Source organism: Apteryx mantelli, chromosome 3 (genome assembly GCF_036417845.1).
Source record: "Apteryx mantelli isolate bAptMan1 chromosome 3, bAptMan1.hap1, whole genome shotgun sequence".
Classification (NCBI taxonomy): Eukaryota; Metazoa; Chordata; class Aves; order Apterygiformes; family Apterygidae; genus Apteryx; species Apteryx mantelli.
Window position 1 is genome coordinate 56,241,462 of NC_089980.1, and position 16,400 is coordinate 56,257,861.

The 16,400-nt window shown below is 38.3% G+C and overlaps 1 protein-coding gene across 1 annotated transcript in view; it reads right to left on the reverse strand.

Annotated features, from left to right (window-relative positions):
• GALNT2 (polypeptide N-acetylgalactosaminyltransferase 2) overlaps window positions 1-16,400 on the reverse strand; it is a 101,562-nt gene that overhangs the window by 26,819 nt on the left and 58,343 nt on the right. Inside the window, exons 3-7 of the mRNA XM_067293429.1 lie at window positions 14,535-14,688; window positions 8,693-8,791; window positions 8,036-8,103; window positions 7,011-7,076; window positions 2,765-2,886 (exon numbers count right to left, since the gene is read on the reverse strand). Of these exons, the coding sequence (XP_067149530.1) occupies window positions 2,765-2,886; window positions 7,011-7,076; window positions 8,036-8,103; window positions 8,693-8,791; window positions 14,535-14,688 (509 nt within the window). The remainder of the gene's footprint in view (window positions 1-2,764; window positions 2,887-7,010; window positions 7,077-8,035; window positions 8,104-8,692; window positions 8,792-14,534; window positions 14,689-16,400) is intronic.

Consider the following 16,400-nt stretch of genomic DNA (forward strand, 5'->3'; position numbering starts at 1 on the left):
AAGTGATTAGAAATAGGAAATGGAAAATGCCAAATAGAAAAAGCTTCCAGGAAATAGCTAGGAGTTACCAATATTTTTCATGACTCTGTACTTCTGATTATTATGTTGACAGTGGGGGGGGGTGGTGGTGCAAAGGGTTAAAATCTGCTGATTCCTGGTTTAATCAGCCCTAACCAACCCAAATTAAGAATATCTTTGGAGGGTATAAAAGGCAGCCCTAGAGAATTAGACAAACAACCATTCTGCAGGAGGGAGCAGGCATACCAACTCCAGTTTACACAGGTATCACTACGTTCTGAACTCTGAAATAAGCACTTTTTAATGCATGTTTTTGCTGCTTTAAGCTTTTTCCTCAAATTGCTGAGGAGAAGTCCCTGGCACTGCCAAACCCTTCTAGGAATGCTAAGGAAGCATGGTCAATAAACACTAACTAGGGAATCATCCTAAAGAAGAAAACTGTGGATCATCCTTCAACTGAAGAGAATCTTGATGCCTCAGGTGCTCCTAACACAAGTGAGAGGTCTAAGACACAGCTTTCTAAAGTATGGTTACAGCACATCCAGTATTATATTGTAGAACTGACTCCATTCAGATTGTGTTTCTAGAAGATATGACTTTTTTTAACCACACAGGAAATCACACAAGCAAGTCCCCAAAACTCCATGCCAAGTGGGTAATTCTGGAACTTAGAAAAGTTTCCACCAAATACAGAACAGATGCAGGAAGAGCATCAGAAAATACTGCGCTTCTTGTAGTAGCCCTGACCTGAAGTAGTTACGACTGAGTCCAGAGAGGAAGTGAGTTTATGTATATTCAGCCTCTTGCCACTGAAACCATCAAGAAAATGCTTCCAATTAACCTCAAATTACATACAGTCTGCACTGTGAGCAAAATCAATTCATTTAAATAAAATAACAAAGAACTGTCATATACTACATATAAACAATATACAGGCCCTAATCACTTGAGCAAGCAGAAAGTTTAGAAGCTCCTTTATCAAACCCCATACCTGTCTGGCTGGGAATCTTTCCTTTCCAAAAAATGGCAAAAATACCATTTTTATTTCTATCCGAAAGTAAACTGGAATTCCACAGTTATTTAACAGTATGTAAAGCTTCTAAGAGTACAAAACTGTATTCATACAGCTGAAAACTATTCAATGGCACACATGTGATTAGTGTGTAGCAGGGTGACAGTTGTGAGGAGCAACTTTTGAAGGATTTCACCGCTTCTGTGCTGCTAGAAGTAGCTGCTGCACAATGCAAAACACAAACAAGGATTCTCCCACCAAGTACACCACATGCAATGCTGGATCTTCATCAACCTCTCAGCAATTTAACAAAAGGTTTTATATTCTGTTATGATGAAAAGGTAAAATGTTTTTCAGATTCCATGTTGTTTTTTAGAAAACTAAATGAGTATGTCCGGGGGGGCGGGAACTAGAGCAGAGAAAGAATAAAGGGAAAAATCTGTCCTACTAAAAGGGTTGTATTGACCACCAAACTACCATTCTTTTTCAGTTTTTCAAGTAGGCAGATACCTCAAACCATTTACAGAAATAGACTTGAAAACAGTTCCCACACCCTAGACCCAGCTAGTGGTTTAGGAGAAAGCATTCTCCACTTTCTTCTGAGATAAATATACAAAATAAAATGATTTCAAGTCTGTTTTCCTGGTTAAATTATACAGAAACTCCCTCAACCCTTCCGAAGCTACAACATTTTAAACAGGCAGAAAAATACAAAGAAATCATACTCTAAGTCCTTTGTAGGTTCTAGGCACCTTAATAGTGTCCAGGGTTTGAGTCAACTGAAGTTATTTCTCTTCCAAAACAGGACTTTAGCTGCTGGTGTGTCTGACTATTTGCAGTATTTCTGGAACACACAGTGAAATATCACAGAACCAAACAGAAGAAGCAAAACCAGTCACACCTGGTAGCTGCTCTGTTGGTATATTGAGGATATGGCCTTTTTTTGAGGATATGCAAAGGAAAGTGTGTAGAGGATAAGGGAGGAACTGGACATTAACAAGATAGGAGTAGCTTAGCAAAACCAAAAAAGAAAAGAAATTTCAAAAGAAATCCTTTCAAGTCTAAATTAAGTTAAATTAAAATGGGAAATTTACTGGAAAAAGAACACAAGAAAAAACAATTTTCTTGTCTTGAGTGTTCCAAAGTGCTTTCTGAAGCTGCACTTGATTCACTTTTCACTTTGCTGGAGTTCCTCTGGAGCAAGTTAATAAGTGTAACCAACCCATGGAGAAAACACTGTATTTGCACTCTCAGTGCTGTCAGTTGCTTTTCAGGGATACAGACTAAGCATCATTTTGGTGGAAGCTGAGAACATACAGCCCGCATTAATTTCCTTGGGAATTTTGGTTTCACAGTTCAACCCCTCTCCCATTATCTGAACGAATCTCAACGAGGCATAAATATTCAGGTAAATAGAATTACATTGACATGATATTGATCGAGGAGAAGTCTGCTTTGCTTTACATATTTCCAACACTTGCTGAGAAGGCCCCTAAAGATTCAAGAAGCACCTATTTTAATTACTTGGAAAGATAAATGTTCACATTTTACATTGCTATGTTCATGGATTAAATGAACAAAAAGCGGGTTTTAATCACAGAACATTAGGAACATCTCCATCATCTCATTTCAGAGGAAAAAATCTTGAAGATGCATTAAATTAATGTAGCACGTACTAGACTGCTTTAAAAGGTACTCCTTCAAGAAATTACTTTAGAAGAACTCTTTACTAACCTCAGCTACTCTTTCCAAAAGTGGTTCCAGCCAGTGCTCATTGCATTCACAGTGACTATCCAGGAAGGTCAGTACTTTTGCCTGTGCTGCATCTGCCCCTCTGACACGGGAGCGCATCAAGCCTAAGACACAAAGGAAAAAGAAAGTTTTAGTAGTTATGGGAGGAAAACAATCAACAGTAATGAGACAAACTACCACATTATAAGCTAGCCATGGATTATATCACTAACTCAGTCAGGACATAAGCACACAAGTTCTATTCTAAGAACCAGATGCTAGTTAACAATTCAGTGAAATGACTTCAGAACAAAAAGCCAGCAAGCTTTTAAGTTACTGCACCCTAGTCCATGGGTTTCATTCCAAATAAGTTGGAAGATTTAAGCATTTTTTTCCAAAACAATGATACACAAGTGTAGCTGGTCCTATATTAGGACAAATGTCATTTATAATAAGGTGTTCACCATATGTCCTGAAAAGAAATACTTTCGTTCTGCCAGAAACATATCCACAACAGCAGAGAGTACCAATTTGACTCTACTAGCCTAACTGAAGGATTACTATTGGGTCAATTTAAAAGTCCTATTTTTATCAAGCTGCAACAGGACCGTTGAAAATATCATCAATTAACTTTTTTATTCGGGGGGCAGGGAGGGCAAGTTATCAGGAACAGTCTGTTCATTCTTCCTTCAACTCCTTCCAGACACCATGCTATGTTAATTCATATCCATGAGCCTATTCCTCTCTTTCAACCTTTTTCCTGTTTCTCACAATTCTCTCTCTTTTTTTTTTTTTTAAACCATCCTTGCTAAGATTTAAGAGGAAACTTCTGGTAAAGCCAGAATGTTCTCCTCTTCTCTACAACTCCCTCAAATACATAGTTCCCCTCAGATTCATCCTGTTTCCTTCCCTCCTTCCTTCCCTTTTAATATTTGCTCCTTGAATGACCTCAGCAACCCTTACGGTTCCTTGCTACATTTACACACATCCAACCATGTCCTTCAGTACAGAAAATAGCCAACTTCCTCTCATCCTTTTGCAAATTTCCTCCCTACTTTTCTCTGCAACTGCCCATGATTCATTGACTTCACTGTCAGTCAAGATCAAAGCCAAGGAAGTACTGGATTTTTTCTTTCTACATTGGTTCCCACCAAATCTGGTTTCTTCCAACCCCATTTCTTTCCATCCTTGTTACCAAATAAAACTGCAAAATATGATTCCGCCAAACAGAATACAAGAAGCTTAAGAGAAAAAGGCTACAGATTTGTTTGCTCAGTCTGATATTCAGCAACTAAACAACCACTTCAAGGTCCTTGTATGATGTCTTATGACAAACATGAGCCCTTGTCACTTATAACTCTGTGCCTTGGTGATACTCCGTGTCATCCGTGTCCGTATCTTACCTGTTGCGCACTGGCAGTTAATCATACCTTGGTGCTCTTTGCACTGTCTCCCCACTATCAACCTTTGAACTTGTTTTGGACAGTTTTTTCACATCAAAGCATTCCTCAAGCACACTAGCTACATTTGTTCTGCTTCTCCAAATGCTCTTTCCTGAATTCATTATTTATAACTTGTGTTCTTCTAGAACCTACTGTCTGGCTCTACTTCCATAAACAAACAAAAATAACACTCACCCACCCACACCAATCAATCTTTAATTGCAAGTTCTGGGCAAAGAAATGGAAATGACCACTTGGATCACTAAGTCCTCTGCAGTCACATTCAGCCATATACGAGAATGAGCCCAGAACATTCCCTTGAACATTTATTCCACCTGCTACCACATCCTCCAAAATACTCAGTTTCCCATAACAAACTCTGGTCCTACAGTTATGATGCCAAAAGCTATTAACACATATTTCAGAAAGCAAGGCAGTCATTGATGTCTTAGCTCCCCACCACAGTAGTCTTCCATTTATTTTAATTTTTATTTTAAAACACACTGCTTTCACAGAATCACAGAATGGTTGAGGTTGGAAGGAACCTCTGCAGATCATCTAGTCCAACCCCCCTGCTCAAGCAGGGTCACCTAGAGCACGTTGCACAGGATTGCGTCCAGGCGGGTTTTGAATATCTCCAGAGAAGGAGACTCCACAACCTCTCTGGGCAACCTGTTCCAGTGCTCTGTCACCCTAATAGCGAAGAAGTTTTTCCTCATGTTCAGGTGGAATTGTCTGTGTTTCAGTTTGTGCCCGTTGCCTCGTGTCCTGTCACTCGGCACCACTGAAAAGAGTCTGGTCCCATCCTCTCGACACCCTCCCTTCAGATATTTGTACACGTTGATAAGACCTCCTCTCAGCCTTCTCTTCTCCAGGCTAAACAGGCCCAGCTCTCTCAGTCTTTCCTCATAAGAGAGATGCTCCAGTCCCCTAATCATCTTTGTAGCCCTTCGCTGGACTTGCTCCAGTAGTGCCACATCCCTCTTGTACTGGGGAGCCCAGAACTGGACGCAGTACTCCAGATGTGGCCTCACCAGGGCTGAGTAGAGGGGGAGAATCACCTCCCTCGACCTGCTGGCAACACTCTTCCTGATGCACCCCAGGATACCATTGGCCTTCTTGGCCACAAGGGCACAGTGCTGCCTCATGGTCAACTTGGTGTCCACCAGCACTCCCAGGTCCTTCTCCGCAGAGCTGCTTTCCAGCAGGTCAACCCCCAACCTGTCCTGGTGCATGGGGTTATTCCTCCCTAGGTGCAGGACTCTGCACTTGCCTTTATTTCCTCTGTTGCTCATATTAACTTGCTACATTTAGTGTCTTATGCACTGTTTCATTTTACTGATTCTCTTAAATTTTCATTTGTATGTGTTTGTAAGATATCAGCATCAGCCTACGCTTGAAAACAAGAAGTAAAGTGAATGTAAACTCAAGCATAACAAGCCACCAATCAAAATGAAGCCTTAAAATATTTCTGTTTTAAAGTTATCACCTGGTTGCATATATTTAGGCAAAACTTTATAAACAGAATGGTAGGTCCAATGGGTAATAATTTTATCTTAATCTCACAAAACCACCAAGTAAGCTAATACTATGCCTTCAATTTACAAGCTATTGTTCTTTTCTGACACAGGAAGAGATGTCAAGTCATACTACATTTTCAGATATACTGACGCATATCTTTAAGTATGAATGAAAATTCAGTTCACCTATTCATACACACAGTATAGTCAAGAGTTAATACTTACGGTTACCAAAAAAGAAGTTTTACTTCAGTCAGTTTTTCCATTACTATTATCTCAGCCCTTAAGTGCTGGTTTGATCAGTAAAATGACATCAACTTACTCAGAAACCCCAGCCAAGGCAAGTCAGAAAAGGCCTGCTTTTCCAACAAGCCTTTGTTCACAAGTATATTCCAAACAAAATATTCAAGCACTAAGCACCCATCAGTACATAATAACCTTAATTATGGGACAGCAAAGGTTTTGTGCATGTTATTTCCAGTTTTTGACAATCTAATGTTTCTAGCTGTTCCCAAAACCAGTCTGGCAGTCAAGAAGATAAGAGTGCCTATAAAAATAAATAAGCACATATCTGCTAATTCAGTCAGCTATTTCAACTGTCAGCACTCAGTTATTTCAAACAGCTGTAAAACAACAGTTGTGTATACCTAATACACTAAGCTCTGTGGTCAGGAAGCTGCTGACTGAAGGGCTCAGAGACATGAAACAGTAGTTTGCAAAGCAAAAAAGACAAAGAGAAGTGTAAGACAAGTTTATTACATGATACCCTGGCTTCAGCAGAACTGGAATACTTGATTCCTGCCCCCCTAGCTGCTCAAACCCTGTCAAGTCTGCCAAACTGTTTGCTGCGCTGTCCATCGACTGCATCATTAGTTATCCCTACTAAGGGTAGCATAAAAAAAAAGGGGGGGGGTTATTTTTCAGTTGGATCATATGACACTTGTTTACAGTGATAACCTACATACAATTGGAGTAGCATAACTGAGGATTCACAGCAAAGTACAGCAAGAGAATGGAGTGACTGAAGGTGAGAGGGATTTTCTCAAGTTGGTTTCACTGTGACAGCCAGCAATGTACAACTGAACAAGCAATAAACATAAATTAATCAACATAACTGTTTTATTTGCAGATATGTATTACTTTTATTCCATTCTACTAGTAAGCTGATTTCTAAAGTGAAAAACCCCTCTGTGAGTAACACAATGTTCATTTAAAAGAATTAATCAAGTTCAATAGATAGGATAGCACAGTGGAATTTGTACCTTCCTTCCCCCAAATTAAGCCTACCTTCTCGGCGATCATTTCGAAGAACCCGCACTTTTTCAATTTTTCCCAAGAGAGCACCATCCTCAGCTAAAAGAAAAATCAAACTTTGAGACCCAGTTTGATATCCAACACTGTATAGCATAAGAGTGGCTGTCTTCAACACAGGAAAAAAAATAGGGAAAATGTTTATGGTTGTAAATAATTTAATTAAAAGATGCTTAAAAAATGCCTTCTTGTCTCACCATAAATAAAGAAAAAAGTTAATATACTAAGAAATTATTACCCTCATATTATTTAAAGCTACTTCTACACTCTTGAAATATTTTTATTTAAGCTTATTCTCTATGCTTACTTTAGACTGCTACTACATTGTGTAAAAAAGCTTCTATGGGATTTAACCATAAACAACTGTTTTCTTTGAATGACAAAGGCTTGTGCTCTACTGACATTAAGGCTTAAACATATCCCAATCTCACTATAAACAGCAATGAAAATGTAGACATTAACTTCTTAGAAAAACTGATACTCAGGTCCATTTCAGCTGTTCAAATTAAGTAAAAGAGTAGCACAGTACTATTAAAAAAACAAAAAACAAAAAAACCCACCACACCCTTGATTTATTTTAGTTTCAGTCAGAATTTTTCAAAAGGTAGACAGAGATCAGTATTCATTCAAAGCAGTGCTACAAAATATTTGGTACGAGTATTAGGAGTTTATTTATTTTTACATCAGAGAGCATACTATGGAAAGGCTGCTCTCACTTTATGCTCTGCTTCTGCAGCTAGTAGTAACTAACAGAATATACTCCAAGTATTTATCACAACTCTTCACATTTCCATAATGACAAATACAGAAGAAATAAGACCAGATTCTAGCTCAGTTCCAAACTCCAATTCATGTGACCACTTCTCCACTGAGTCACCTATTAGTGTCTACAGAAATTCTTAACAGGGCGGGGGGGTGGGGGTAAAAAAAAAAAGAGGAACAAAAAAGAGGAAAAAAAAACCCCAACCACACATACATTTGGGCCCTATAAAAGTACTTACGATCGTTACTGTAGTCATCCACCAGTATGATTTCCTTAATAAGATGCGATGGGCTTTTTTTAAGGACACTGAAACGAGCAAACACAAGAGGAATTCACTACTAAGTAGTGTTCATTTTCCATAGCAATGTCATAAGAACAGCTATGTTTTGTTAAGCCACAGTTCGATCTAGCCCAGTATATCTTCAACAACAGCTACTGCTTTATTCTGAAGGAAGTAGTATGTGAAAAGAGGTACACGTAAAATTATTCCCCACCTCCACAGAATTCCCTTCCAGCCTCCAGAAATCAGTAGATTAGAAAACTTGTAAAACAGAAGTTTTACGGAGACCTTTAAGTTTAAGAGCCACTAAGAATCCATCTTCCATGAGTTTTTCGATTCTCATCTTGAAACCATTTATACTCTCAGCCTCCAGACATCTTATGGTAACTGGTTCCATACTTTTTCATGCATTTGCAGCCAAGTGGAAGGCGGATTTTGTTTTTTTTGAACATTGCAATTTGAGAATATAAGAACTGGAGGCACCAATGAAGTTAAGACTAAGCTTTCCCTCTGTAAATGGTGCAGAAAAGCTTTATGGACTGTTACTTCTCTCCCTTGCCATAAGCTATTATCTGACACAAACGAATGGCCTTTAGGGCAAACCCTTAGGCATACCTGACGACAGTTCGAAGTAAAGCAGATCTTGCCTCATTGTGAAAAGTGATCACCACACTAGTAGCTGGCAAATCTATCCGCCATTGTTTCCGTTGACACCTAAAAGAAAAACACCCTGTTATTTAAACATAATATTTACACCCCAGTCTTGGCAGACAACCTTCACCGCGAAGCCAGTTATCTATTAAATTAGCGCACACCCTACATCTGCCTGGAAAGCCTGAGGTGTCTTGGCCTCACATGAGGCCAGAATCATCTCCCCTGTCAGTTTTGGTAGTTGCCTTGGTGCACAATAGACTTAAGAAGTCAGTGCCAGACATGGATAGCTTCAGCGAAGTCCCAGGACTATGATCACTGCAGTGCACTGTAAACACCTTTCATGCAATTCCGTATGAAATCAGAGCACTTGTTTTACAGTAAAGCCGTTTACTAAGTCTAAGTAAATGAGCACACTTTAATAAGAAGTAAGGGTTCACAGGCTGCCTCAAGCTTCTTCTTTAGAATGGCATATGTCTGCTTCTCCCTTCTATTTTTAAAGCTACTGTAGCATCCTGGTCTTGCTCATAGAAACAACTTCTCACAAACACAGAAAACTGTTTAAGATTTTAAATTCAGAATTTGAAAAACAAAACTAGCTGTGACAATGCTGAGTCAACTAAACACAGAACCAAGCCCATCCAAATTATAATGATAATGAAATATTCCATCTAAGTCAACTCCTTTTTCATCATCTCTTATAGTCTGAGATTAATATAAGCAAAAAAGAACCAAATTCCAGAATACTTGAACTCCTGCAGGACCACATAAAATTAAGCTGCTTAAACACATTGACAAAAAAAACAACAAAAAAAAAACCACTAAAAAGACACTATTAATCATTGTACCAGAAACTAATAGAACCAGAAAACATTGCACATCAAGCTCATGCTAAAAGCATCGCAGTTTGGCAGGTCAAGATCCTCAGTCAGGTAGTAACGAACACCGGTCTGATGTATTGCTGTCATTTCCTCAGATCCCCCTTTAATTATTATCAGGGGTAAAGTTCCAGCAGGCCTAGAAGTCTTCAGAGTAGACAAACCCAGCTAGCTTAGTGTACACCTACAGCGAATTCAGCAAGTAATTCTAATAATACTACACAGAATACTTAAAATAGCTATTAAGGAAAGAGCAAAAACATTAAATTACATTCCTACCTCAAGTTTTAAAACAAGTCATCTGCCTATACAGAAAGCCTCTCCACATCTGACCGCAGAACCTGTGACGTGCATCATAAACCACACGAGTTACAACTCCACACAATAAAAGAGCAAGGAGCAGCGTGCTGCTTCTCCTTACCCACATTCCCATGGAACTGCAGTGTTTTCAGTAAAGCACAGCCATAATGTCACACAGATACTAGTGCTTGCAGTGAAACAAAACATTATTGTGCAGCTGTGATCTCACTCACTCTGAGACAAACTAAGCCCATGCCAACCCTGCAATTGCTGTCTCAGATTAGCAAGGCCATATCTAGCTTTGTTCCTCAAACGATGGGTGTACGAGATGGCTTTGTCGCTAGCATCCAATGTTGAAGCAATAAATCACAAGTCTTTATGCACTCCTGAAAGGCAAAGAATTAGACTTTTCTATTGCAAGCTTCTGGCAATTCATTTAAATAGAAACTATAAGAAACTGAACCACCACGATACACCAGTGCCTACAATATCAAAAAGGTATCCTTTTTCCCGCTAACCTACAAATCATCCCCATAGGCAAGCCTACTGTGCATCTAGTTACCACATGAAGCACTTGCACAGATCAAGCAGCTTGGTTTAAACTCCTCAAACTTGAGCATCTCTCTGTGAAGTCCCAGCACCCGTGAAAACATGGTAGGTAAAGTATCTGCCTTAAATAACAAATTTGAAAATTTGAATCAGTGCACATCCTAGAAGCTCTAGAAGCCTACTATGAATACATAATATTGAAATAGAAGTCCATTAAAATTTATGTCAAATGTCACATTCAATAATCCAAAGTTACCCCAGATGATCACATATTATAGCATTGCAACAATTATTCAAAGACTGTATCAATCCACTCTAAGTAAGATAAGGTCATGAAAGTGAGTAAATTTTATTTGAATCTATTGCCAGTAAGTCATGATGTTAAATTAGATGCATTGGGGGGGGGGGGGGGGAACACATGTTAAAATAAGTGCTCTTTTCTGCAAAGATATCATCAGAGCCAGAGCACATCTTAAGGTGGAATTACACTAGGCAATTAAGCCCCTATTTTTAAGAAAACTAATCAGAGGAAAACACTACTGCATATTTCTGACCGAGAAATCAAGATTTTTAGGCTTCCAAATAGCAAGAATGTAACTGCAGGAATGTTTTCACTGTGTATTTTAAAGGTGACTTACTTATATTAGAATTAGCTCTTCAAAAATCCCTGCTTTAATTGATTCAATTGTAGTACTCTTCTTATTCTGCTATGAAAATAATAAATGCCATAGCCAAAACTAAACAAAGCAAAGCAACAATGTCATCACTTTCGGCAGGGAGACTAGACTCTTTCCTCAAGTTACAGCACTAAATTTTACAAGTAGAAAATATATTTTGACAAAAAATGGAACCTGAACTAGCAACATCAAACTAGACACTGAATGCTTAGCATAACCTATTAAAATCAGTTAAAATATGAATCCCCCTCCAATTTTTTTTTGGAATCACTGAACTGGTTCATAACATAAACCAATTATTTGAAACCCATGTGGCTTGTTGAAACCACCTAAAGAGAAAAAGATCGATTTTAACCAATGCAAGGAGAACATTCACCTCAACAGATACAAGGAGAACAGTCTGGGTAATGTCAGGAAAATTTTTGTCCTCTCTATTTATGAATAAAACTGGAGTATGAGGTCAGAACCTACTAATACTTTTAGAATCAGAAAAAACAGTTTAGTCCAACTAAAGCACTTAGCATGATTCTTGAGAGTTATCAGTAAGATACCAGATAATTAAGAGATACATAATCAGAAATCACTGGTCCAAAGTGAGTGTGGTGGACTTGGGTCCACAAAAAGAAATAAGAGAGCATCTTGCCTTTTGTCTCATTTGGGAGGTTATTTTACCCCTACCAGAATGACAACTCTGGAGGTTTCCTGTTATGACTGACACACCTATCTTCTGGGTCTCCAAAATCTACCACGATAGGGATCCTTCACAGTTTGAGACCTGTTGTAATCAGACTATGACAGAAGGAAGGAAACCCAGAGGTTTCTGAAGCAGTTGGAAGTGCCAAAGTCCTGAGCACCTCCTGAAGTGAGAATTTGTAGGCCTCTTCTCTTTCCTTTCTTACTCTGCATCTGCTTGTTTCTCACTTTTCCATTTTGCTTAAGGTAAGCAGCTTAAACGAGCAAACCAAAGTGTTTTCCAGTACTGCTGAGAGGCTCTCACAGAAAAGGTAGTTGGAACCTTTTTGTCTTAACCTCATGCTGATACAAGTTTGTCAGGTGCAAAAAACACCAAATGATCTAGGTTGTTTTTTTTTTTTTTTAAAGCATAATTACACACACACTTTTACAAATCTAACATACAATCATGATAAACTGCTTCTAAACAGCCTAGATAATTTCACCAAAAGGTATTATGTAGTTATTTTAAAATCAAATAGCCTTCTTTACGCATCAGTACAATTCATAAGAGCTGCTTAAGCAAAGAAAAAAAAAAGTATCTCCTCATCCACATTTTTCTTTTCTTAAAGGAAAAACTAGCAGCTCCACAGGACATATTAATTTCATTCCAGTTGCCTCCAAGTTTATTGAAAACAACAACATGCACTCAAGTGACACATGCTCAGATCTGCAACGTATTCTTCTTCCCCTGGCTATTGCTCTTTCTATTAAGCAGTTCTCACACAAGTATCTCATGCAACTTTTTCAGCTTTTGCAATGACTGTCCTTGTCTAAAAGAGAAAGTGCCAAAATAATTGTGTCATGGCAGAGGAAGTGCCAAAGACAACTTGCAAGGACGACCACTTCAGTTACTTTTAAGGGACCATTTACAGACTGATGGGCAGTTAAATTTGCTCTATGGCAAAGTCTAAGTAATAAGCACAGCATAGGTTCAGCCTTCCTCCAGGAACACCCCTCTGCTGATGGCAGGGTTGTTTTCTAAGTCCATTCCGTGAAAAATGCCAAGCAGGTCAGCATATCATCACAACACTGAAACAGTTAAAACAAGCCACTGTAATATAATTCATGTCTCCTGTCATCTCTCAAAGTTCATCTCAACAAAGGAAAGCATTTATCTATGTTAGACCCATCCAGAAGATACTAAATATCCAGAAAACTTACAGATTCAGAGATTAAAATTCAGAATACTCTAATCTTAGAATTTACAAAAAGTTGGTGGCTGAGCTTTGCTCTTGCGGAAAAGGAGTACCTCATCTAAAAACAGTAAATGCATTTCTTGTGCAAAATAGTGTACATGAAGACAATTCAAAAGCCTTTTTAAACTGTTCAATATTCTGTAGGCAGCATCATGCTTTTCAGTGTTTTCACAGCAAAAAAAAGAAACACTGGATTCTTCTTCCTTCACAGTCCAAATAATGCTCAGTTATATAAGACTTCCTTTACTCTATCTACAATACAACCTGCTTAAAGGAACCCAAAACGATGCTATTATACAAGGGATTTAAAATGACATGTTGAATGTCTGAATTTTTATACAAGTCGCCTTTGTAAAGCTCTTTAATCAGGAATAGCATAGAAGAGAAAAAAGCACCTTATCTCCCTCTGGTGTCTCCTCCAGGTACTCCTACCTCTAAAGCTGTGAAAGTACATTCATCCTGACTACAATAATATTTAGGCAAATTAACTATGTACTGTTGGCTAGTTCTATGCTTTGAGATTGTGAATGCCTAATTTTTAAAAATTGCAGTTAAGTTCAAACTAATTTCCTTTAAGTCACTTATTGATGTCATAATGAGCAACTAATATTTTAGTATTAATCAATTCTGCTTACACAAGACTAGTGCAAGTCATTTAAAGTGTTTTTTTTAAAAACAAAAAATCTTCTCTAATAAAAATCAGTTTTTTTTCTTGCTCTGAAGCATAGTGTTTTCTGAATTTGTGCAAGTAAAAGTTATTAGTGTCTGAAGTTTAAACCTGTCCCATGTTTTTCAGGTGTGCATATATGAACTCATTCAGGTCTGGGAGTTGAGAGACTTCACACACTTCAAAAAATGGAATGGCAGAATGGTGGAGGTGGGAAGGGACCTCTGGAGATCAGCTAGTCTAAACCCTGTGCTTAAGCAGGGGCAGCTAGAGCAGGTTGTCCAGGAATTTTTGAATTATCTCCAAAGATGGACACTATACAACCTCCCTGGGCAACCTGTTCCAGGACTCAATCACCCTCACAGCAAAAAAAGCTTTTTATTTCACTTAAATGGAATTTCCTGGATTTCAGTTTGTGTTCCTTGCCTCTTGACAGCTTTACTGCAGGGATACTAACCAGAGTTGTGCTGGCCAAGGTGTCAATCAACAGAGGATAGCTAAGACAAAATCTCAGTTACAAATGTGGAAATCAAGAAAAAAACATCAGATAAACAGGAACAAAGACTGTCTAACTCAGCACCAGTTCGGACACAGAATACACACCAATGGAAGTCATAGAAACAGAAGAATCTGAACAAAATCTAGTGTTTTTTATCCCACTGTTTAAGAATCACACCACAGTTCACTGTTCCTGTCATTTGGAAAGCAGAAGAGCTCCTGCTTTAGAAAAGACAACTGCTGCTCAAAAACCCTAAATTTAAAAAAGGCTAATCAAAGTCAAATGTGGCTCAGTTTGGCACTTACTGATCATGCCTAGTGTCAGGAATGTTTCGGTCCATTCGCAGTTTGTCGCTTTCTACTTGATTGAACTTATTACGGGCGTATGGATCCTGACCAGATCGCACCATGGTAGCACTAACATAAGCATCTTGATCAAAATCTTGCCATCGAACTTTTCCTAAAATAGAAAAACAGGAAAATACCCAATTAAATCTTTGCAATTTAAAGAACAGAATTCAGCAATTCAAATTAACTGCTGAAATCACTTGGTCTGGGTTTTGCAAGAAAGTACTTAAGCCTCAACAATATGGTGATGAGCACAACATCGCATTCACTTCTGCACATTAATTTGCTCTAGAACACCTTGTGAATTAATGTGAAGCTGAACAGTTTTATAGATCTCTGCTTATTCAAGCAAAATTACTAGACCATGCTTCATCTCAGCTACAGTTTTTCCTTCATCCCAACTACCACAACTTCTATTTAAAAAAGCCTCCACGTATCCACACACATTAAGGTGACAGATGATCTGGCTACAGTTTTACCCAAGATGCATTTATTTCTAAAGATTCAGTTTAGACTTCAAAGACATTACGATTTAATTTACTACTGTCTCATAACAGAAGTAGAAATGCAACTATCTATAGTTTAACCTAACCTATTTGAAGAATAGGTCTTTTAGAAGTACAAGACATTTTTCCAGAAACAAACAAACAAAACAAAACCCCAGTATTTTATATAGGCTGAGCAGTAGCTCTCCAATATGAATCATGTGACATACTGCAGCCTCCTTTACATTCAAAACTGATTCACAGATTAATTCCTCTTTAGCAAAAAGCATGTTATTATATAACCGGTAGTAACACTGGAATCTGTATACCTAAAATTGAAAGAAAAATTAACATCCATCCTCCAGGAACAAAGTGTCAGAACATTCACCATCTTTGGCTATAAAAACAAAAGTATGATATTTAGCAAGTGTCTTAAAATTATCAGTTCTCTCCTCTAAATGAACACTTGCATTATTGCCTAGTGACAACCAATCCTACATTATCTACAGCAAATTTATAGCTACCATAACTCAAAATTAGAGCTCTAATTCTGATAAACATATCCATGTTAAATGTCTGTAAGGATCTGCTGTGACCACTTTTTGGTGAACACAGAACGTTGTTGGCATACGGAAAGAACAAGAGGTATAAAGCTAAAGCTGTCTTTGGGGTCACTGTTTATTACAGCCTGCAAAGGAATTTATATTTACTGTTTTCCTAACCAAACTTTTGAGGTACTTTTAATTAAGTTCAGTGAGTGGCAGATTGCAGAGATGTCACTCCTTTTGAGCTAAGCTTTTAGGCAAATACTATACTTCAGGCATATGCTGCTGATACGCACAGAAGGAATACAATTATAATAGCTATTAATGAGAGTTAGAGGTTGCTCAGACATTTCATGTGTGCCTTTGCTCCTTCTCCCAACATGCACAGTACGAAAACTAAGGCAGGCCTCATTTAAAACTTCCTAGCCATGAGCAATATCCCATCTAGTGTGTGTGAACTTCTGCTAGAAGGTTCCAATATTGAGAAAACACTTTCCTTAAACAGAATGGATCGCCTGCTCTTCACTGAGATGCAGAGCATCGAGCTGATTCAAAGTTCTCCACAATCTCAGAATCGTCTGAGGATCTAACCTCCAAGAGCAACTTGGACCCAAGGTGCAAAATGCTGACAGTTCAGACAGCAGTAGAAGGTAAAATCAAGTTTTTTGTTGTTTGTTTGTTTGTTAATAAAAAGAAACCTCCTGCATCCAATTTCAGCTGTAGAGTAGAAAAGTGCCCATGTTTTCGGATTGCTGGTTTAAGAGCTATCCAACCAATTTATACTGCGTATCTAC